The 19,617-nt window shown below is 36.5% G+C and overlaps 1 protein-coding gene across 3 annotated transcripts in view; it reads right to left on the minus strand.

Annotated features, from left to right (window-relative positions):
• LOC150096493 (D-2-hydroxyglutarate dehydrogenase, mitochondrial-like) overlaps positions 1 to 19,617 on the minus strand; it is a 311,482-nt gene that overhangs the window by 111,113 nt on the left and 180,752 nt on the right. For all 3 annotated transcript variants that reach the window (XM_090408145.1, XM_090408144.1, XM_090408146.1), the window contains 2 exons: positions 9,500 to 9,668; positions 1,192 to 1,368 (listed from right to left, as the gene is read on the minus strand). In XM_090408145.1, the coding sequence (XP_090264271.1) occupies positions 1,192 to 1,368; positions 9,500 to 9,668 (346 nt within the window). The remainder of the gene's footprint in view (positions 1 to 1,191; positions 1,369 to 9,499; positions 9,669 to 19,617) is intronic.

Here is a 19,617-nt window from a genome sequence, read left to right on the forward strand (position 1 = left end):
CCATTTCCAGTTCTCTTAGCTCAGTGTTCCAGTGAGAGGTCGAGTAATTTATATGCTCTGCCAAGAGATCTCTCATGAACAATATGGCATCATGGGGCCCCTGGGAAACTGCCCAGTATGCCCATGCCTTAAGATGGCCCTAGATGTAATAGACATTTTATGTTCTTTCCTAAATTCTTTATCGTTTCTGGTGTTATTTGGTCATGGCCTGCTGATCTGCTCAGTTTCATTTTACTTATTGCTGCTAGCAGTTCATTTTCCTGAATTTCCTCGCTTTGATCTTCTTTTGTTTTGTTTGCATATTTTGCTCTTAGGGTTCTATTTTTTCCATGTCCTGCATTTTCCAATAGTTCTTGGTAGTACTGCTTCCATCTTTCCATGATGTCTTCGGGATTTGTGAGTAACTTTTCATCCTTATTATTATTATTACCCCAAGACCTCACGGAGTCAAAGACTCATCTATTTTAAACTTTACTTTGTATTAAATCTTCATACTGAAATAAAATATCTAATGTTTAATTCAAATAATGGTGCTAGTTATTATTTTGATTTTGAGTTTATTTATATCAAAATGTAATCATGCATTTTCATTTAAAGTATGCAGTTTAGAAATTTAAAGAAACACTTTTTTTTTTGCATCTAAAATAATATTTGTATTTTCCCCCCTACTATTTCATTAATACAGATTCAGTCCATGGATTAGATTTGGATTAGTAAAATTTTATTAGAACTGCAGAATATCAGTCTTCAAAGCACAAGAGTAATACGAACAAGATATATAAATTGAGAGGGATTTATGAGATGAATAACAAATAAATCTGAATGTCGAATCAGGAAGCTGAAGAACAGAATGAGGAGTAAAGGTGTATGTAGTGATAAGAGAAGCAGGTATTGAATGACAATGAGAAGCAAGTGTGATACACTGAGTGGTGGTGGGATAAAAGATAAAAAAGTTTAAAATGCAGTATGACAGACACAAATAAATATGCTGGGCTTGTAGCGGCAGGTCTTGATACCTTGAATCTAGTGATAAGAATGATAATGATAGTAACTACCATATTAATCTTATTATTATGATTAACCAATTAACCAACATACTGGATTAAGAAAAACAGTTCAAGAATCACTTAAATGATACATAGCATTTATTCATAACATTTAATGACTCAATTATGTAAGTAAATGCACTACCTGATATTTCCAACAATATATAAAAAGGATGATGTGATATAGGATTTTGTAGATGAAGATGTTTCTCAACAGCTTCCATAGCATAATAATCCATTACTTCTATAGCTGATAATACTTCAGAAAGCCACATTTTACATGTCTTGTATGTCAAAAGTACATTTTCAAAATCTGAGCATCCTAAAATTAAAGTGTAGTGTTGATATATATACTATTATAATAAATTTGCAGGAAAACAAACAAAATAAATATTTTTCTTTAAATTATTAAACAAACAGTTATCGCAAGCTCAATGAAAAATTATTATTTATTTTTCTTACATTTATATACAACTTTGATTACTGAAAAATCAAGGAGGAAAAAATGGTAAATAAGATATAAATGGTGTTTCCACATTATTATGTGGAAACAATACTTGGATATCATAGAAAAGGCATCTTTCCTGCAATAGTGGTGCCATCATCTGTTGAATATTTGAATTTCATAAGAAACTATTAATTTATAATGCATACAGAAAAATAAAATTATTGAAACAAAAAATGGATGCCTGAACTGTACTCCTGTTTGAAATATGAAATATCAGTTTCTTATAGTTAATATACAGAATCAATATAACACAAAACAAATATCTCACCTCATCTTCCTTTTTCCCTCTTTTATCTTGCAGTGTCGAGGGTTAGTTAATCATTGGACCTCAAACCATTCACAGGATAAGATGGTCAGCCCTAAGCCCCAGTGTATCCTATGTCCGTAATGTTGAGTTCTCGAGGCCGGTTTGCCTGCTTTGCAGGATGAAAACCCCCAGAATAAACTAGGGAAAAACCCTACTGTCCATGCCCAAGACCAGCTAACTTAGGTATGGCTGAGGAAGATCCTTCAGCTCCTCGCGTCACTGAGAGGAATTGAACCTAGGGCACTCCTTCTGTTGTGAAGCGCACAGCCACTAGGCTAACCGTGCCGTGGACCACGAAACAAATATGTGTACATAAAAAAACATATCTCTTCCATCTTCTTGTTTGGTGCAAACCATAGTTTGCACTATGAAATGGGAAATTTTTTCTCATAGTGCACAATTTCATTTATTATTGCAAATCAAATGCAATTTAAATTGTGAATGACAAAGGCTCATAAAAGAAGAATAAATGTTAAATATAATAATAATAATAATAATAATATATTTATTCTTCTTTTATAAACTTTTGTCACTGCGCAATAATGGTAAGTATTTACTGAACTTCTGCTCAGGATATGAACTAGTCATTACTAACACCATGTTTCAACATAAGATGTGCATAAGTTCACATGGACAGAAGACACAGGAAATAAGAAAAGCCTCATTGACTATGTCATTGTTGATAGATATCATCATAGTGCTGATTCTGGATACAAAAGTGTACAGAGGATTCAAAATTGGAAGTGACCATTACTTAGCAATAAGCAGAATAAAAATGGATATCACATTGAAAAGAACAGTATGTAAGAAAGTTTTAAAAAGAAGTAAAGAATTGAGCAGCTTTTACAGGTAAATCGTAGACTCAACAATGCAAAGATTGTTGAGGAAAATTTGAAGCAGTCTGAAAACAAGAACCAAACCTTGGAATCTTGTGGCAAACTCTGAAGAAGTCATTCATTCATTCAGCTAGGGAGGTATGTGGAGAAGTTGTCTGCAAGGATAGAAAAATAAGAATACCAGGTGGACACAAGAAGTTAAAGAAGCAGAACTGAAAAAGAAAAAAGCATAGCAAAAGTTCCTAGCAAATAAGTCAGCAGATGCCCTAAAAGAATATATATATATATATATAGAGAGAGAGAAATGTGAGCTAAGCTATGTGTAAAAGTAGCTAAACAAAACTCAAAAATTATGGGAAGACTGGTGGTAAGAGTAAGGAAAATAAACATCAAGAAGGTGGGAAAATGTTCTGGAGGCTGATGAAGAAGCTTAGAAATGGAGGAAAGAATAATGTAAAAAGAATGTCACGTTATCAAAGATGATAAAGGTAACAGGAACATTGAAGGTAAGGATATCCTAGATGTCTGGAGTAATTACTTGAAAGACTCTTAAACAAAAACCAAGCGGTGACAGAATCATACTAGAAAATTTTCAAGAAGAATGCAAAGAGGAGTTCATATTGATACTTTAAGTAGAAAAAAGTTGTCAAAAACTTGAAATGTGGAAAGGCAGATGGAGTGATGATATCTGACCAGAAATGCTTAAGTATAGAGGTCTAAAAGTTTTGCACTGGCTACATTGAATAATTCAGAGGGCCTGTACAGAAGGTTGAATTCCCAATGATTGGTTACAGTTCTCATACTACCCATCTATAAAAAAGGGAATAAACTAAATGCGAGAATTACAGAGGAATTTCTCTGCTGAGTGTTCCAGGTAAGATTTATGTAAGCATACTTGAAAAGAGGTTGAGAAAGACTGTGGAATAGAAACTTGGAGAAGAACAAGCTGGGTTCAGGCCAAATAGAGGTTGTCAAGATCAGATTTTCACTTTGAGACAAATAGTTGAGAAACTGTGTGAATATGACAAGGATCCACACTTAAGTTTTGTATTGTAGATCTGGAAAAGGCATGTGATTAGGTACCCAGAGAAAAGTTTTTCAAAACACTACAATTATATGGGGTGAATGGAACATTATACAGAACAATACGTAATCTATATTTAAGTTGTCACTCAGCAGCTAGAATTGAAAGAAATACAAGAAGATGGTTTGATGAAAAATCAGGGATAAGACAAGGATGCACACTATCTCCACTCTTGTTCATCATCTACATGGATCTACCTGAAAGGTTGTTTCCTGAAATAACCTGAAAGGAAATATTCAGTTGTTTGCTGATGATGCAAAATTAGGCAGATTAATAGTTAATCAAGGTGATGTGGAAGACTTGCAGATGATTTAAATAGGCTGTCAATATGGGCAAAAGATAATAGGTATCAGTTAGTGTAGAGAAATGTAAAATAATGCATTTTTGGAAAATATATTACAAGCAGTGTATCACATTGATGGCACTGAACTTCAGGAAATAGACAAAGCTAGAGATTTAAGGGTAGTGGTGGACAGACTTAAAGGACATATTGCTAAGGTAGCCCATAAAATTACCTGGCTATTAAAGAACACATTAACATGTAGAGATAAAGCAGTTGTTATTCCTCTTTATGAGGCCTTGATATGTCCACATCTGAATTACTGTGCTCAAGTCTGGTCCCTTGGGTTTCTTGGGGATGAGGAATTAGAGGCAAGTGAACACGATTCACTTGCCTCTTGATTCACAACAGATCATTCCACAATGGCCTGTGGAATGATCCCTATGAGAATGGATTGAGAGTGTGTGGACTGCAGAAGTCGGTTCAGAGAAGAAAAAGAGAGGTTAACGATAGAAACAATTAAGTTGCTTAAAGAGTTTTATAGGATTGATGCAGAGGAAATATTTCAGCACTTGTCTAGAGGGACCAGAACAAAGGATCATCTCTGGAAGTTGAATACAAGTGTAATTGGAAGAGGTGTGAGGACTATATTTTTTGCTTGGAGAGTTGTGAATGAGTGGAATAGATTGCCAGAGTCAGTTGTGAGTGCTTTATCTGTAATGGATTCAAGGTATGATAGATCGTATGGATAGATTGGGTCTCCCACAATGAGTCTTCGGACAACATGGAGAAGCCCACATAATAATAACAGTACTGAATAACTACAATGGTATATGTTATGGCGTAAATGGGTTTATTAACAAAGAAATATATGTTTACACATGATGATATGCGCATCCACAACTACTGCTGGAATCTTGGTTAAATGAAGCATTAATGACAATAGATTATGTGCTCAAAATGGGCAATTGCTTTCAAGGCAGATTAAACACGTAGGCTTGGAACATTTGTTCAACTAACTCTGCATGAATGAAAATGATGCTCAACAATAAATGCCTTTTCTTCGAATGTGAACTCATTGCTACAGCTGAATGTAATGACATAGACTCTATGTGCTCTTCTATTAATGTACATGCAGTCGAACAGCATAAATCTAATAGGACGTGTAATGAAGGGATTGTTGAAATTCAGTACTGTTTTTTTTTTTTTTTTTTGGCCATACCATAGAATTGGACAGTACTCCTAAACACATCAAGTGCAAGTCTCCAGGATTCTCAAACTAAATTGAATAATAACTGTAACAAATTTGGCATGAAAATCAGCAATAAAAGAACCAAAAACTATGAAACAGGAACATAGAAAATTTCAGTTGCATTCTAAATGGAGATTTTATAGCACAAGTAAAATATTTCAACTATTTCTTCTTCTTATTGTGCTATCTTCTATCGAAGGTCAGCGACCATCTTGGCGAACAAATTGCGGTCTTGTGCTAATCTGAGCAGTTGTGCACTGCTCTTTCCTGTCCACGTCTTGATGTTGTCAAACCATGATATTCTTTTTCTTCCTCTAGTTCCTTTGCCATCAATTCTTCCTACCAAAATAGTTTGTAGAAGTTGGTATTTGCTGTTTCTCATGATGTGGCCAAGATACGATGTTTTTCGTTTCTTGATTATTTGTACAAGATGTTTAGCTTTGCCAATGGATTTTAAGACCTCTTCATTGGTAATTTTTTCTGTCCATGATATCTTTAGCATTCTTCTGTATAGCCACATCTCAAAGGCTTCGATTTTCTTGATGGTTGTCACCTTCAATGTCCATGTTTCAACTCCATAGAGCAGAATAGACCACACGTAGCATTTCAGCATTCGGCATCTGACTTCCATGTTTAGGGCTTTATTGCAGAATAGTGTTCTTATTTTCATGAAGGACTGCCGTGCAACTTCAATCCTTGTCTTTATATCTATTTCTGGATCCCACCATTCATTAAGCCAGCAACCAAGATATTTATATCTTGACACTTGATCAATATTTTTCCCATTGAGTGTCAGTTTCATTGATGAGGCTGGATGTTTGCTGATGATCATGTATTTTGTCTTGTTGATGTTTATATTTATTCCCATTCTTTGGCTTTCTATGTATACTCTGTCAATGAGTTTTTGGAGATCCATAATGTTATCTGCAATTAGTACGGTGTCATCTGCATATCATAGGTTGTTAACAATCTTTCCATTTATTGTGATTCCCTCTGGACATTCTTCCAACGCTTTTTTAAAGATTACCTCTGCATATATGCTGAACAGGAGTGGTGAGAGCACACATCCTTGTCTCACTCCTCTTTTGATGTTAACATCACTGGTGGTAATGTTGTCTAATTGAACAGTAGCTGACTGATTCCAATACAGATTTGTCATTAGTCTTATGTCTTGTTCGTCTAGCCTTGTTTGTTGAAGGACTTCTATTAAGTTAGTGTGTCTGACTTTGTCGAATGCTTTTTCAAAATCTATGAAACACATAAAGACAGATTTCTGTTTTTCAATGCATTTTTGTATCAATATTTGGGTACAGAAAAGGGCCTCTCTAGTACCAAAACCATTCCGAAAGCCGAATTGTGTTTCACTTAGAGCTTCTTCACTTTTTCTATAAATGCGATTCTGAATTACTTTCAAAAATATTTTTAATGTTTGGCTCATTAGACTAATAAGTCGGATGTCACCACAGGAATTCGCTTTGGGTTTCTTTGGGATAGTGATAAATGCAGATTTGAGCCAATCTGATGGAAATTCATCACTTTCATATATTTCATTAAATAGTTTTTCAAGAAGTTTGATGTTATCTGGTTCTATTAATTTTAAAAATTCTATTTGCACACCATCTTTTCCTGTTTTACTTGTTCGTATAGCATTCTCTATTTCGCATTTCATGATTGCTGGTCCTTGAATGTTATCTTTTATATTTATAGGCGTCTGTCTAGTATCATTGAAAAGTTCTGTTACATATTTTATCCAAATCTGTGCTTTATTCTCTTCTTCTAGAACTATTTTTCCATTTTCGTCTCTTAGAGACACTATTTGCTTTTTCCTCAGTTTTCCGGAAATTTCGTTGATTTTCTTATACAGATTGAAATTATCATGTTTCTTCTGAAGCAGTTCAATTTCAGTACATAAATTTTTCATCCAATTTTCCTCGGCTTCTTTTATTTTTTTCTTGATGATGTTATGTGTTTCTGTATACCTGGCTAGGTCTCTGTTTTTGTACATTCTTCTTGTATCAATAAGAGAAAGAATCTCATCTGTCATCCATTCCTGTTGTTTTATATTATTCACATAACCTACTTCTTCAATACTTGTTGTTAACTATTTAGGCACAGATTTTTGCGAAGATGGTAGGTTAAATCTGGAAATAGACAACAGAATAAGCAAAGCTGGTATGGTGGATAGTCTACTGAATAAATGTACACTGAATAAGAGAAACTGACCAAAATACCAAACTAGCAGTATACAAGACAGTGTTCAAATCAGTTTTAAGTTATGGATTTGAGAGCTGGGTTAGAACTAAAGCATTTGATCAAAGATTAGAGATCACAGATATGTGGGTTCTGAGAAATTCTAATATCTTCATATTAAAAATGAAGATATTGAAAGAAATGTAACACTATTAGCATTCAAGAATGTGTAAGCAGAGCTTATCTAAGGTGATTGGCCACTTAAATAGAATGGGTGAGGAAAGGTTAGAAAACAGATGTTTGATGCCAAGATGGCAGAAAAGAGAACCAAGTGCATTGATTCAGTCATAAGTGTTCAGAAGCACTAAATGTTAGATATAACAATACTGAAGTGCTCACAAGTCATTGTGCTTAGATTTGCTACCCTATTCATTTGAAGTCAATCACTTGGATCGCTAATCTTTGTTCTTCTCTTAGGACAATTATGTATTCAGCAATAGGCTCTATATTGGAAATTTCTTTGATGGATTGACAAGATTTCATGGTCCTATACAAGGTATCTGATAATTGCTGGGCTGCAAATTATTGTTATTATTATTACATGACACCTCCAGGGAGTCCAAAGACTCTTGTTGGAAGTTTTTTTCCACTTGGTTAGACAATAATATATCCTCAGGACTGAGGCAGCTCATGGTCAAGGTGGACCAAGCTTTCATCACTACTTGTCTTGGTATCTCCCATAATGTAAAGCACATCTCCTTGCAGACATGTATAATGCTATGCATTTATGGAAGGGCCATTACTGGTTTCGACCTTTATTAAGGTCTCGTCAGTGAAAGCCAGAGCAAGAAGTGGTGATACTAAGGTAGAAGCAATGGAGAAGTCATATTTACCTATAAGAGTTGCCAAAAGGTGTCTCACCTTATTATTAAATTACTCTGGATTTAGAGAAAGATGTTGGAAGTTTTTTTCCACTTGGTTAGACTATAATAAATTTAGTTTAATCCTTTATCCAAATGTAAACAAACAAAGTTTGTGCCTGAAGTATCTTTAGGACTGAGGCAACTCGTGGCAAAGGTGGACCAGGCTCTCATCTCTACTTAGCTTAGTATCTCCCATAAGGCAAAACAATGCAAAAAAAAAGACTTGGATTCACCATTACACACCAGAATCCAAACAGCAGTCAAAACAGTGGACAGAAGCTGGTTGTTCAGTACCAAAGAAGATAAAGTTGGTCTTCTTTGGTGCTGAACATCCCAAAGCACCGATGCCGTGACCTTTCCTGCTGATGGAATCAGTGCTTTGGGATGCTAAAGGCATTTTGTTTATTAATTATCTTGAAAAGGGTAAAACAATCAGGGAATATTATTCCAATCTTTTAACCAGACTAGACGAAAAAATTCGTGAGAAAACACCCGGTTTGCAAAAGAAAAACATCATCTTTCATCAGGACAATGCACCTACCTGACCACCAAGGTGTTTTGGCAATGGGAAAATTAAGCGATCTGCACTATGAATTGTTGGAACATCCACCCTATTCCCTAGATTTGGCTCCCTCTGACTTCTATCTCTTCCCCAAACTAAAACTCTTTCTCGCTGGTCAGCGTTTTTCTTTGAAGCAAGAGATGATTGCAACTGTAGAGGGGTATTTTGCAAATCTTACTGAGAACTGCTACAGGGACAGGATAATGGCACTGGAGCATCGCTGGAATAAATGTGTTAGTCTTAAGGGAGATTATGTTGAAAAATAAAAATAATTTTGAAATTATAAATTCGTGTTTTCATTGTTAGGCCGAGAACTTTCCAGACTTCCCTCGTATTAATGCAAGCAGAAGTGTTTATGCTAGTCATTACTTTAATTATTATGCAGGATATTCTTGATTTTACAGAATGTTCAAAAATATAACTATCTTTATTTCATGATTTAATTATTTTTCTCAATATCTCTAACCTGAATTTTTAAACTCGCTATTAAAATAAAATGGTTTACACTTACCCAGAAATGCTACTGAAATGGCAGGAGGTTTTGCTTGACAAAGGAGAGAAACTCTGCTAATTATTCCTAGAGAACCTTCTGATCCAATAAAAAGTTGCTTTAAATCATACCCCGTATTGTCTTTTCTCATACTAGATATAAAATCCAAAATTTTACCACTTGGAAGGACCTTAAAATAAAAGCATGTTTGCTATTATGCATAATTCGTTACAGAAAAACTAAATTAATTCTGAGCAGTGATAACTAGTAATCTAATAAAAATCTGTGAAAATCTGAGTATAGTAGTTTGAATACAATAATTGAAATTAATATGTGGTAATAATTAACCGCATGAGGAGTAGAAAGAGCAGGTGAGGAAGCTGACTTGGTAAGGTTGACTAAATGAGGCCAAAATATTCTAGGTAGTTCTTTTGCTACGTGGCCAGCAGAATAATAATTGTTGGAAGGATGTAACTACACAGAAAATAGTTGTAATATTATGTGAGCAATTCATAAAAGTATTTCAACTTCATGAATGTGACATCAGATGGTGGTGACTGTGCATTTTGGGATGTACTTGTTTTACATGAGTCATACGTTAGGTCAAATTCCAAAGAAATGGAAAAATTGTCCTGTTTTATAAGAGAGATGATAAGACTAAAGCTTTGAATTATAGGCCAATCTCTGTCTAGAGTTGTGCATGATATAGAAGTTAAGACAAACGAGAGTGGGATTAGCAGTTCAAGGTTATAAAGCATAAGATTTTAAAATTTGGGAAGCAAAGATGGAATGCAGAGTATACAACTGGTGGAGATATCTTAGAGGAGCTGTAGGAGATGAGAGATCTGCAGAGTGATGGTGGGTAAGGACTTAAAATTTAGGGAATACTGCTAAAATTGTGACAATAGCACAATGAATGATGGCCATGATGCAAAGTACATTTAGGAGTAGAAATAATAAGGTTTCATTGTATAAGACCGAGCCATATATGGATTACCGTGCACTGATTTGGTCATCCACATTTCCAGAAGGATGAATAGATATTGGAATAGGAGATGACAAAAGTGGTTTCTGGTCTTTGGAATGCTGAGTATAAAGAAACATTGAGGAAATGCATTTCGCACAGTCTAACAGAAGGATGGGGGACGAAGACATCCCTGGAAGCTGTATGTAGTAGGTGTGAATGGGGAAAGAGAAGTAGATTTTTTGCACAGAGAGTGGTGGGCGATTGGGATGCATTGCCTGAGAGCATTGTCAGTTCTAAGTGAATGTGTTTAAGTCATGATTTAATCCACTAACTTCACCACAATTGATGAGCTACACATGTGGCAATGAATACTCCCATGGATTTTGCCTCTATGGAGATCTGATGATGATTATTATTATTACAGCAACCTACATGTATCAGCAAACAAACAAACATACTGAACGCTAAACGTTTTCATGCTCACAGTATTCACAACACATTCTGGTAATGTGTTCTGCTCACTAACCACTGCCAAATGTAAAAAATCCATTTTCTAACATCCCTCTTCACCACACTTTTACACAATTTCCAGGGATAGTCTCTCATTCTTTTCCCTGTCACCTTCCACTCTTTTAATAATCCTCTCTCCCCACCACTAACTTCTCTATCGTATCACCTTTTTTTTTTCCTGAATATCCAACAACTTGGCCATTTAATTCTTTTAACCTTTCCTTGTAACAAACATTCTAGAGTCCTGATATTACCTGGGTTAATCATCTCCATACCTGCTTCAATGTTTCCATATAAAAGTAAAAAACAGTACCTGACCAGATTTAAAAACCAGTTCATGTGTGGTCTCACCAATGATTTATACAGTGACACAACCACCTTCTTATCACTAGTTATCAATATACTTTTTCAGCAGCAATTTATCCTCTAAACCAGCATTTCTTACATGTTTCAAGACTGTTAAATGTTACATAAAGATTTCTTTTTGTGTAACTACTAAGAAATTTTGATAAATTATGAGCAAGAAATGACAATGAACCATTAGTGCAAAATATTTTAACCAAGAAAACATTTGCTAAGAGACAAAATGGCCTCATCTACTCCCTAAGGGAGTAGGCAAGGATTTTAGCCCGGCAAGGCTAAAATCCAAGACATGGATCTAACCTCTTTAGAGACTGAAGGGAAATCTACTCCACCATTGACCAATCAGAGATGGCTGGCCCAAGACTATCACTAATTTAAATCTAGTGAGGAGAGGATGACAGAGAAGTGCCACTACTTCGTGTTAATAACACAATATATTATTTTCTGAAATAATACAAGTTTTACAGTCAACTGTTGTATATTGGAAGTTTTTTCCCACTTGGTTAGACTATAATAAATTTAGTTTAATCCTTTATCCAAGTGTAAGCAAACAAAGTTTGCGCCTGAAGTATATTCAGGACTGAGGCAACTCGTGGTAAAGGTGGACCAAGCTATCATCACTACTTGTCTCAGTATCACCCATAATGCAAAGCACATCTCCTTTGCAGACATGTATAATGCTATGCATTATGGGAAGGGCCACTACCCAGACCAGTTTCAACCTTTATTGACCACCTTCGTATCACCACCTCTGGGTCTGGCTCTCACTGACGAGACCTCAATAAAGGTCAAAACAGTCAGGGTAGTGGCCCTTCCCTTAATGAATAGCATTATACATGTCTGCAAGGAGATGTGCTTTGCATTATGGAAGATACTAAGACAAATAGGGATGAGAGCTTGGTCCACCTTTACCACAAGTTGTTTCAGTCCTGAAGATACTTCAGGTACAAACTTTGTTTGCTTACACTTAGATAAAGGATTAAACTAAACTTATTATAGTCTAACCAAGTGGGAAAAAACTTCCAACATCTTTCTCTAAATCCAGAGTAATTTAATAATAAGGTGAGACACCTTTTGCAACTCGTATAGGTAAATATGGCTTCTCCATTACTTTCACCTTAGTATCGCCACCTCTGGGTCTGCTCCCACTGACGAGACCTCAATAAAGGTGGAAACCAGTCTGGGTAGTGGCCGTTCCCTTAATGCATAGCATTATACATGTCCACAGGAGATGCGCTTTGCATTATGGGATCAGCAAATAGCTATATGTCGCTTGTCAAATCCTTCCCAATATCATTAATGTACAGATTAAATAACAGTGAATCAAGTACAGATCTTGTTGTACACCAATGTTTGCCTTAAATCTTGCAAACACATATCCCTTGTATACTACTTTTTGATATCTGTCAGTCACTCATCTTCTTATCCACACTAATATTCTATAATCCTAACCCATATTTTCCAATTTATATAAAAGTATACCATGATCTAATCTGTCAAAAGCTTTCGCAAAATCCAAAAGTATCACGGTGTATCTATTCCCTTTGTCTAGTTCAATGCAAGTTGCTAAAACATGATCTTCTCTTAGTAAACCCATTTCTGAATGCGAGAACTAACCAATTTTTCCAAAATCTTCACCACCAATCCTGAGATACTAATTTGTTGATAGTTGGATACATCGGTGTTTGCACCACTCTTGTGCAATAGAATTACCATATATTATTTCCATTCCTGCAGAATCTTCCCAGTTCTGAGACTCATATTAAACAGCCTGGTCAAAGGAATAGCCAGTTCAGCCAGACACCCTTTTAGTGCACATACTGATATCCCATCAATCCCTATTGCCGAATTCTTATTCAGTTTGTGCAACAGCTCCGATAGCTTTTCCTCATACACCTGAGTTTCTTCATCCAGTGAAGAGTAGCAGTGAGTTCAATGTTGCATACACAAGGTTTATAGCTTTTAACAAAATGGGCACTCATTAGTTGAACAACCTCTTCTACATCTGTTACCCCTCACGTCAATTGCATTTAGAAGAGTTATTCTTTCATATTCATTCTTTCTTTTACTTGCAGAATATCAATAGAATTCTTGTGGGTTATCATTAGCATGCCCAGCTCGTTTCTTTTCATACTCAGACTTTCCTTTCCATACTATAGTTGTGATTATTCTAGCCTGCTGCTTATAATTTTCATAATGGACATAACCCTTATGTACACAGTATTCCTTCCACATCATCCTTTTTATACAAATCTCTTGCTTCATAAAATTACACAACCTTCTGACCCCTACCCTATTTATTCTTTGAATCATTTAAGTATTGTTCAAATGCTTCCCATGCACTGTCGATATTCTTCCCAACCAGCAACCAATACCATTCCACTAAACTCAATATACTGCTCTGTTGGTAATAATTTCCTGATTTGTAGTTCAGCATATAACCTTTTCTGAATTGAATACTTCTCAAGTGAGTATGGTACGATCACTGTCATCAATTGGAGCTTAGAGGATCTCACTGTCACCAAATGACAGTGAGATCCTCTGTAACCTAGGTCTCAGAGGAAACTTTCTATCCAAGTGAACATTCCAAGTCAGAGGGGGAAGTATGCTATCTTGGCTGTATCATCGACAGGGTGACCCCAAAGGCTCTGTCTTAAACACAGTACTTTCCATCAAAGTTAACTGAATCGTTGAACAGCTTCTGCCCACTGTAGACAATACTATATGTTGATTTCACAATTTATTGTCACTCTTGTAACATGTGGGCAATTTAAAGACTACTTCAGCAAGCAATTAATGTATTTCTCTGTGGAGTTCAGTTTTCGACAGAAAAAAAAAGTGTCTGAGTACACTTCTGTCGAAAATCATCCAGATCCTGAATAAGAATGGGACAATCTGCTATTTCAGTAACAAGAGAAGCCAGGTTCTTGGGACACATCTCTGAGTGAAAACTTATGTTCATTGTGCACGTTCATCAACTAAGAGAAAAGTGCAAAAGAGTATCGAATCTTCTTTGTTCTGTATCCTCTAGTGAATAGGATGCAGATCAATCTTCATTGCTTCATCTTTATTGTGTGTTTTTACATTCAAAGCTGGATTATGGGTCTTAAGTCTATGGTTCTGCAAGCAAGAATAATCTGCAATAGTTGGATTCCATCCATCATCAGGATATACAATAGTTACTGGTGCCTTTTGCACATCACTCACTCAAAGTTTTTATGTTAAATTAAATCAACTGGCTCTATCATTTACATGGAAACAGCTGTCTCTTAATCCTACCAGATTATGCTACATGGACTAGTCTCTTTTCTTTGCATTGGAGCACTCAATATCACATGTATCAAACTGCCATATGTCCTTTTGGTATGCATGTTAAAAAGACTATGCAAGCTGTTGACATGAATTTTGACAACAATTCCTGCACCAAACATAATAGTGTCCTTAGACGGCAGGTTTGCACTAAATCCTGCAACCTCTCACTTTTTCAACTATACAAGTCTCATACTCCATCATGTCTACCTGCAAGTGTTTAATGCACAGAGAGCAGCCCACTCTGATTTCTTGCCCATCTGTACTGATGCTTGTGTTGGCTGTGCTTCCTGACATTACTATCTTCAGCCAGATCCCACCTAATGGCAGTAATTATACAGCAGAGTTGTATGTCATTCACTTGTGCATATAAAAGAAAACCGTGACCAAAAGTCTGTAATTTATACACTCATTGAGCTCTTTACAGGCTATCTCTCCTATGTATAATCCACATCCAGTGTTGTATGAGGTGTTACACCTGTTATACAAAATGAAAACCCTTAATTTCAAAGTTGGTTTGTGCTGAATTCCCAGCCAGGTAGGAATTATTATTACCTTTTAAATTAAGGGGATATTAAATCCCACATTGTTTTAAAACCGAATAAGAAACTCAAAGATTGGAATCAGAGAGTTTCATGCCGAATATAGTATAATAAACTATAAAAGTATCAGCGACTACTAGCGTGAGCAAAGGCACGTAGTCCTAGTACGTAGTACAAACACGGGCAGCTCGTAGCAAAGATGGCAAAGTTCTGATCGCTATTCTTGGTATTTTCCATAATGTAAAAACACATTTCCTAGGAAATGTATGCTGTTATTACATTATGGTGGGAGGTCACTACCCAGACCAGTTTCAGCCTTTATTGAGGCTTCATCAGTGAGTAGCTAGACCAAATTAATACCAAAGGATATAGAGAAAAGAACTTATATACTCTGCTATACGAGTTGTCAAAAAGGTGCACCCATTAAGTTACTTAAATATAATTATAAACATCAATTTAGTTTTTCCTGAAAAAACTTTAGTTTTTTCAGGAAAAACTAAATTGATGTTTATAATTAAATCCTCAGTATTCATTAAATAAATCTTTAAATTTTAATTATCAACGTTATTTACATGATCAGCAGCTCACCTTCATCATGCAATAAATTTGAATCTTTAGTGACAATACTGTAATTAAATTAAAACAAACAGTTTCATTATTGCCTGTCCTTTTATCATTTCGGAGTCATATAACCTTTGAGTTTATCATAACTTTGTGTTTAAAACCAGCACTGTAACTTGAACGTTTCTCCATATTTCAAGCAAAAATTACCAGTAATTTACAAGACTTGAGATATGTCATGGCCAGTTCTTCACAAATGACTAATGAGAAGTGAAAGTGGAATGTAAAATGGACAGCAATGGTAGGCCAGTAGAGATAGTGCAGCTATGAAGGCGCACACGTGAATTGGTGCAGTATTAGCAAAAGATCACGTGATTCAATGACAAAGGCAAGCCGCCGATTGTTGAGCTGAAATGCTGATTCTCTTAAAGCGAATTCCAAAATATCTGAAACTGACATAACAGCATTCACTATTTCTTAAAGTTTTTTTGTATGTGAGGTATATGCAAAACTTTTTAATTTCTTTTTCTGTAAAGTAAAATCAGGGGTGTGAGATATACACAAGGGCGAGTTATACTTAAATAAATACGGTATTATTATATGGCCACTCCATGTAGTCAAAAGACTCAGAGTTGTGGTTGCTAGTTAAACTCTATAACCCACACACCCTCTATCTGTCTTCACTTAGTCACTTATCTCTGAATCCTCTCAACCACCTCCTGATCCCCAAGAAATGCAGGTGACCAAATCTGTTTACAGTAGTTAACATGTGGCCAAATCATAACCTTATAAAGAGAGATAATAACCTTCCTATCTTTACTTGTCAATGTGTTCCTCAACATCCAAGTAATCCTTTGAGCTATTCTGCTAACTCGTGCAATATGTCTAACGGAAAGGCTAACGTAAAAAAACAGTGCAAGAATGAGAGAGTTTCTGAAATGAAGGAAAGAGTGTTGTATGGTGACTCGTTATTAAGAGGGGTGATAGATGGCAGTGTAACTAAATCGTACTTACCGGGTGCGAAATTTAAGGATGTAAGTGAGAGTATTAGAGTGCAAAAACAGAGAGTGAAAGAATTAATAATTGTGGCGGGTACAAATGAATTGAAAGGTGATAAATTTTTTATGAGAGAGGACTTGAAAGTATTGTTAAAGGTAGCGAAAGAAAAGAGTGACAGAGTTAGAATGGTTAGTCTGTTGCCGCGGTATGACAGAGAGGAGTTTAGGAGGAGGGCCATAATCGCAAATGACATTATGCGTAGGTTATGCAGACGGTGTGGTGTGGAATTCGTGGACGTGTGGAATGAGTTTGAAGGGCGAAAGGACTTATACAAGATGGATGGCCTGCATTTGAATGGACTTGGTGTGCGGAGACTGAAAAGAGTGTTGCTAAATGAAGTGAAAATGGATGTGCAAAACCAGGGAAACTAGAACTACCAAGGAGGGGGGGGGGGATGGATATGCAGACATCAGTGAGACAGATGAGTGTAAGAATGTATATAATGTACCCGAGCCAGCAGTAAGGACAAAAAATGGGAATGGGTCATTTAGAATAACGCATCAATATAGGGGTGGGACTAAGGGATCACTGCATTTCATGTATACTAATGCCAGGAGTATTAGGAACAAGAAGGAAGAATTTTTGGCCTTGATTGGCTCTTCCTAGCCACAGGTTATTGGTATTAGTGAAACATGGCTGACGGAAGAAGATATGGTTAGTGGGATAGAATGTGTAGGTTATAGTGTGTTTAGGAGGGACAGAGAGAATAAAATAGGGGGAGGGGTATTATTGATGATAGCTGATGAACTGCAGCCAAGGAGAATTGAAGATGTATCGCAGGATAGTGAAAGGAGCTCATTTGAGGCTATTTGGTGTGAGATTGAGACTGGCAGAATAAAATATACAGTTGGGTGCTGCTATAGACCAGGTGATGGAATAGATGGTGGAGATAGTATGCATAGGGAAATTGATGAAATGAGTGGAAGGAGGGTAATTATTATGGGGGATTTCAACTATGGTAACATTGATTGGAAGGAGGAGAGGACACATGTGAGGAAGGAAAAGGATTTTATTCAATTATTAAGGGATAACTATATGAGACAGCATGTAATTGAAAATACTAGGGGTGTGAGAGTGCTTGACCTGGTAATAGCATCTGAGAATTTCACTGTAATGAATATGACCATGTTGCCACCTATTGGTGAGAGTGATCATAAGGTCTTGACCTGGGAGGTGGCTAAAGGTGTGGAATTTTCGATTAAGACAGGGTATATGTAGAATTACCGTACTGGCAAGTATGACAAGCTTAGGAGATTGCTTGGATCAGTGCCATGGCATGTACAACTGCAAGGGCTGGACGTCGATAGAGCATGGGAAGTGGTCAAGGAGCATTTACAGGAGGTAATGGCGGATTGTATACCTAGGGTCCGAAAAGTAAAACAAGTAGGGGTTAAATGGATGAATAACACCATTAAGCTTGAGCTGCAAAAAAAGAAACAACTGTGGAGGGAATATAAAGAAAGGGGTGACCTGCAGGCACATGAACGGTATAAAGTGCAGGCCAGAAAGGTAACGAGTGTAGTAAAAAAAGCAAAAGCGGATTATGAAAGGAAACTAGCTTTGCAAGCAAAAGAGAATCCAAAACAGTTCTTTCAATATGCTGCAAGCAAGAAAAAAAACTGTACACGGCAAAATGATTTTAAGGAATGACGATGGTAAGGAGGTCACTGAATCAGTCGATATAGTGGAGTTACTGAGCGTGCACTTTGCAAAAGCATATCATCCAGGTGATGACATTGAAAAAGTGAAGGAACCATTAGTTTATACGGGAATAGTGATGAATGAAGTGGAGGTGACTAGTCTATTACAGAACCTTAATGTGAACACATCTGTGGGATTGGATGGTATACCGGCATGGGTCTTGCGTGAAGCGGCTAAAGAATTATCAGTGCCCTTGATCTGTTTAATCTGAGTCTCAGGTCTGGCTTAGTCCCGAAGGTGTGGAAAGAGGGGAAATTAGTTTCACTGCATAAAGGAGGATCCAAGACTACGGTTGCAAATTACCGACCGATCAGCATATCAGGAGTCGTTGTCAAGATCTTAGAGAAAGTATTCAAGGGAAAAATACAGGAATGGATTGATGAAAACGAGATACTGTACAGGGGATAGCATGGCTTTGTGAAGGGTAGATCATGCTTCAGTAACTTGCTCAAGTTTTATAACAAGGTGACGGCTGAACCTGGCAAAGGCGTTTGACAGGATACCACATGGAATACTAATCCGTAAACTACAACATATGGAAATGGATATAGGGTTGGTGAGATGGATAGGTGGTTGGTTGATGGAGAGATATCAAAGAGTAGTTTATTCAGGAGTAGAGTCCAAAAGACGGCCTGTGACTAGTGGTGTGCCGCAGGGTTCTGTTCTTGGACCACTGCTGTTTAATCTGTTCATTAACGATATAGGGAAGGATCTAAGCGGAACAATTCATTTGTTCGCTGATGATGCAAAGTTGGGTAGGGCAATAGTGAATGCAGAAGATGTCAAAGTCTTGCAGGATGACTTAGATAGATTGGAGTTCTGGGCTAATGAGAATGGATGTCAATTTAATGTGACAAAATGTAAGGTTATGCATTTTGGGGTGAAAAGATTAGCAGCAGTATACCACATTGGTGGAACTGTACTCCAAGAGATTGATGAGGCCAGGGACTTGGGAGTGTTGGTGGATAAGGAGATGAAGTTTAGGGGGCACACTGCAAAAGTAGCTAAATCAGCTCATCAACTCACTTGGTTGTTGAAAAATGCCTTGACGAGCAGAGACAAGCAAGTTATTGTACCTCTGTACCGAGCCTTGATAAGACCTCATCTCGATTACTGTGCCCAGATTT

This window comes from Typopeltis vanoorti, chromosome 18 (genome assembly GCF_054136105.1).
Source record: "Typopeltis vanoorti isolate ZY-2024b chromosome 18, IOZ_Tvanoo_1.0, whole genome shotgun sequence".
NCBI lineage: Eukaryota > Metazoa > Arthropoda > Arachnida > Uropygi > Thelyphonidae > Typopeltis > Typopeltis vanoorti.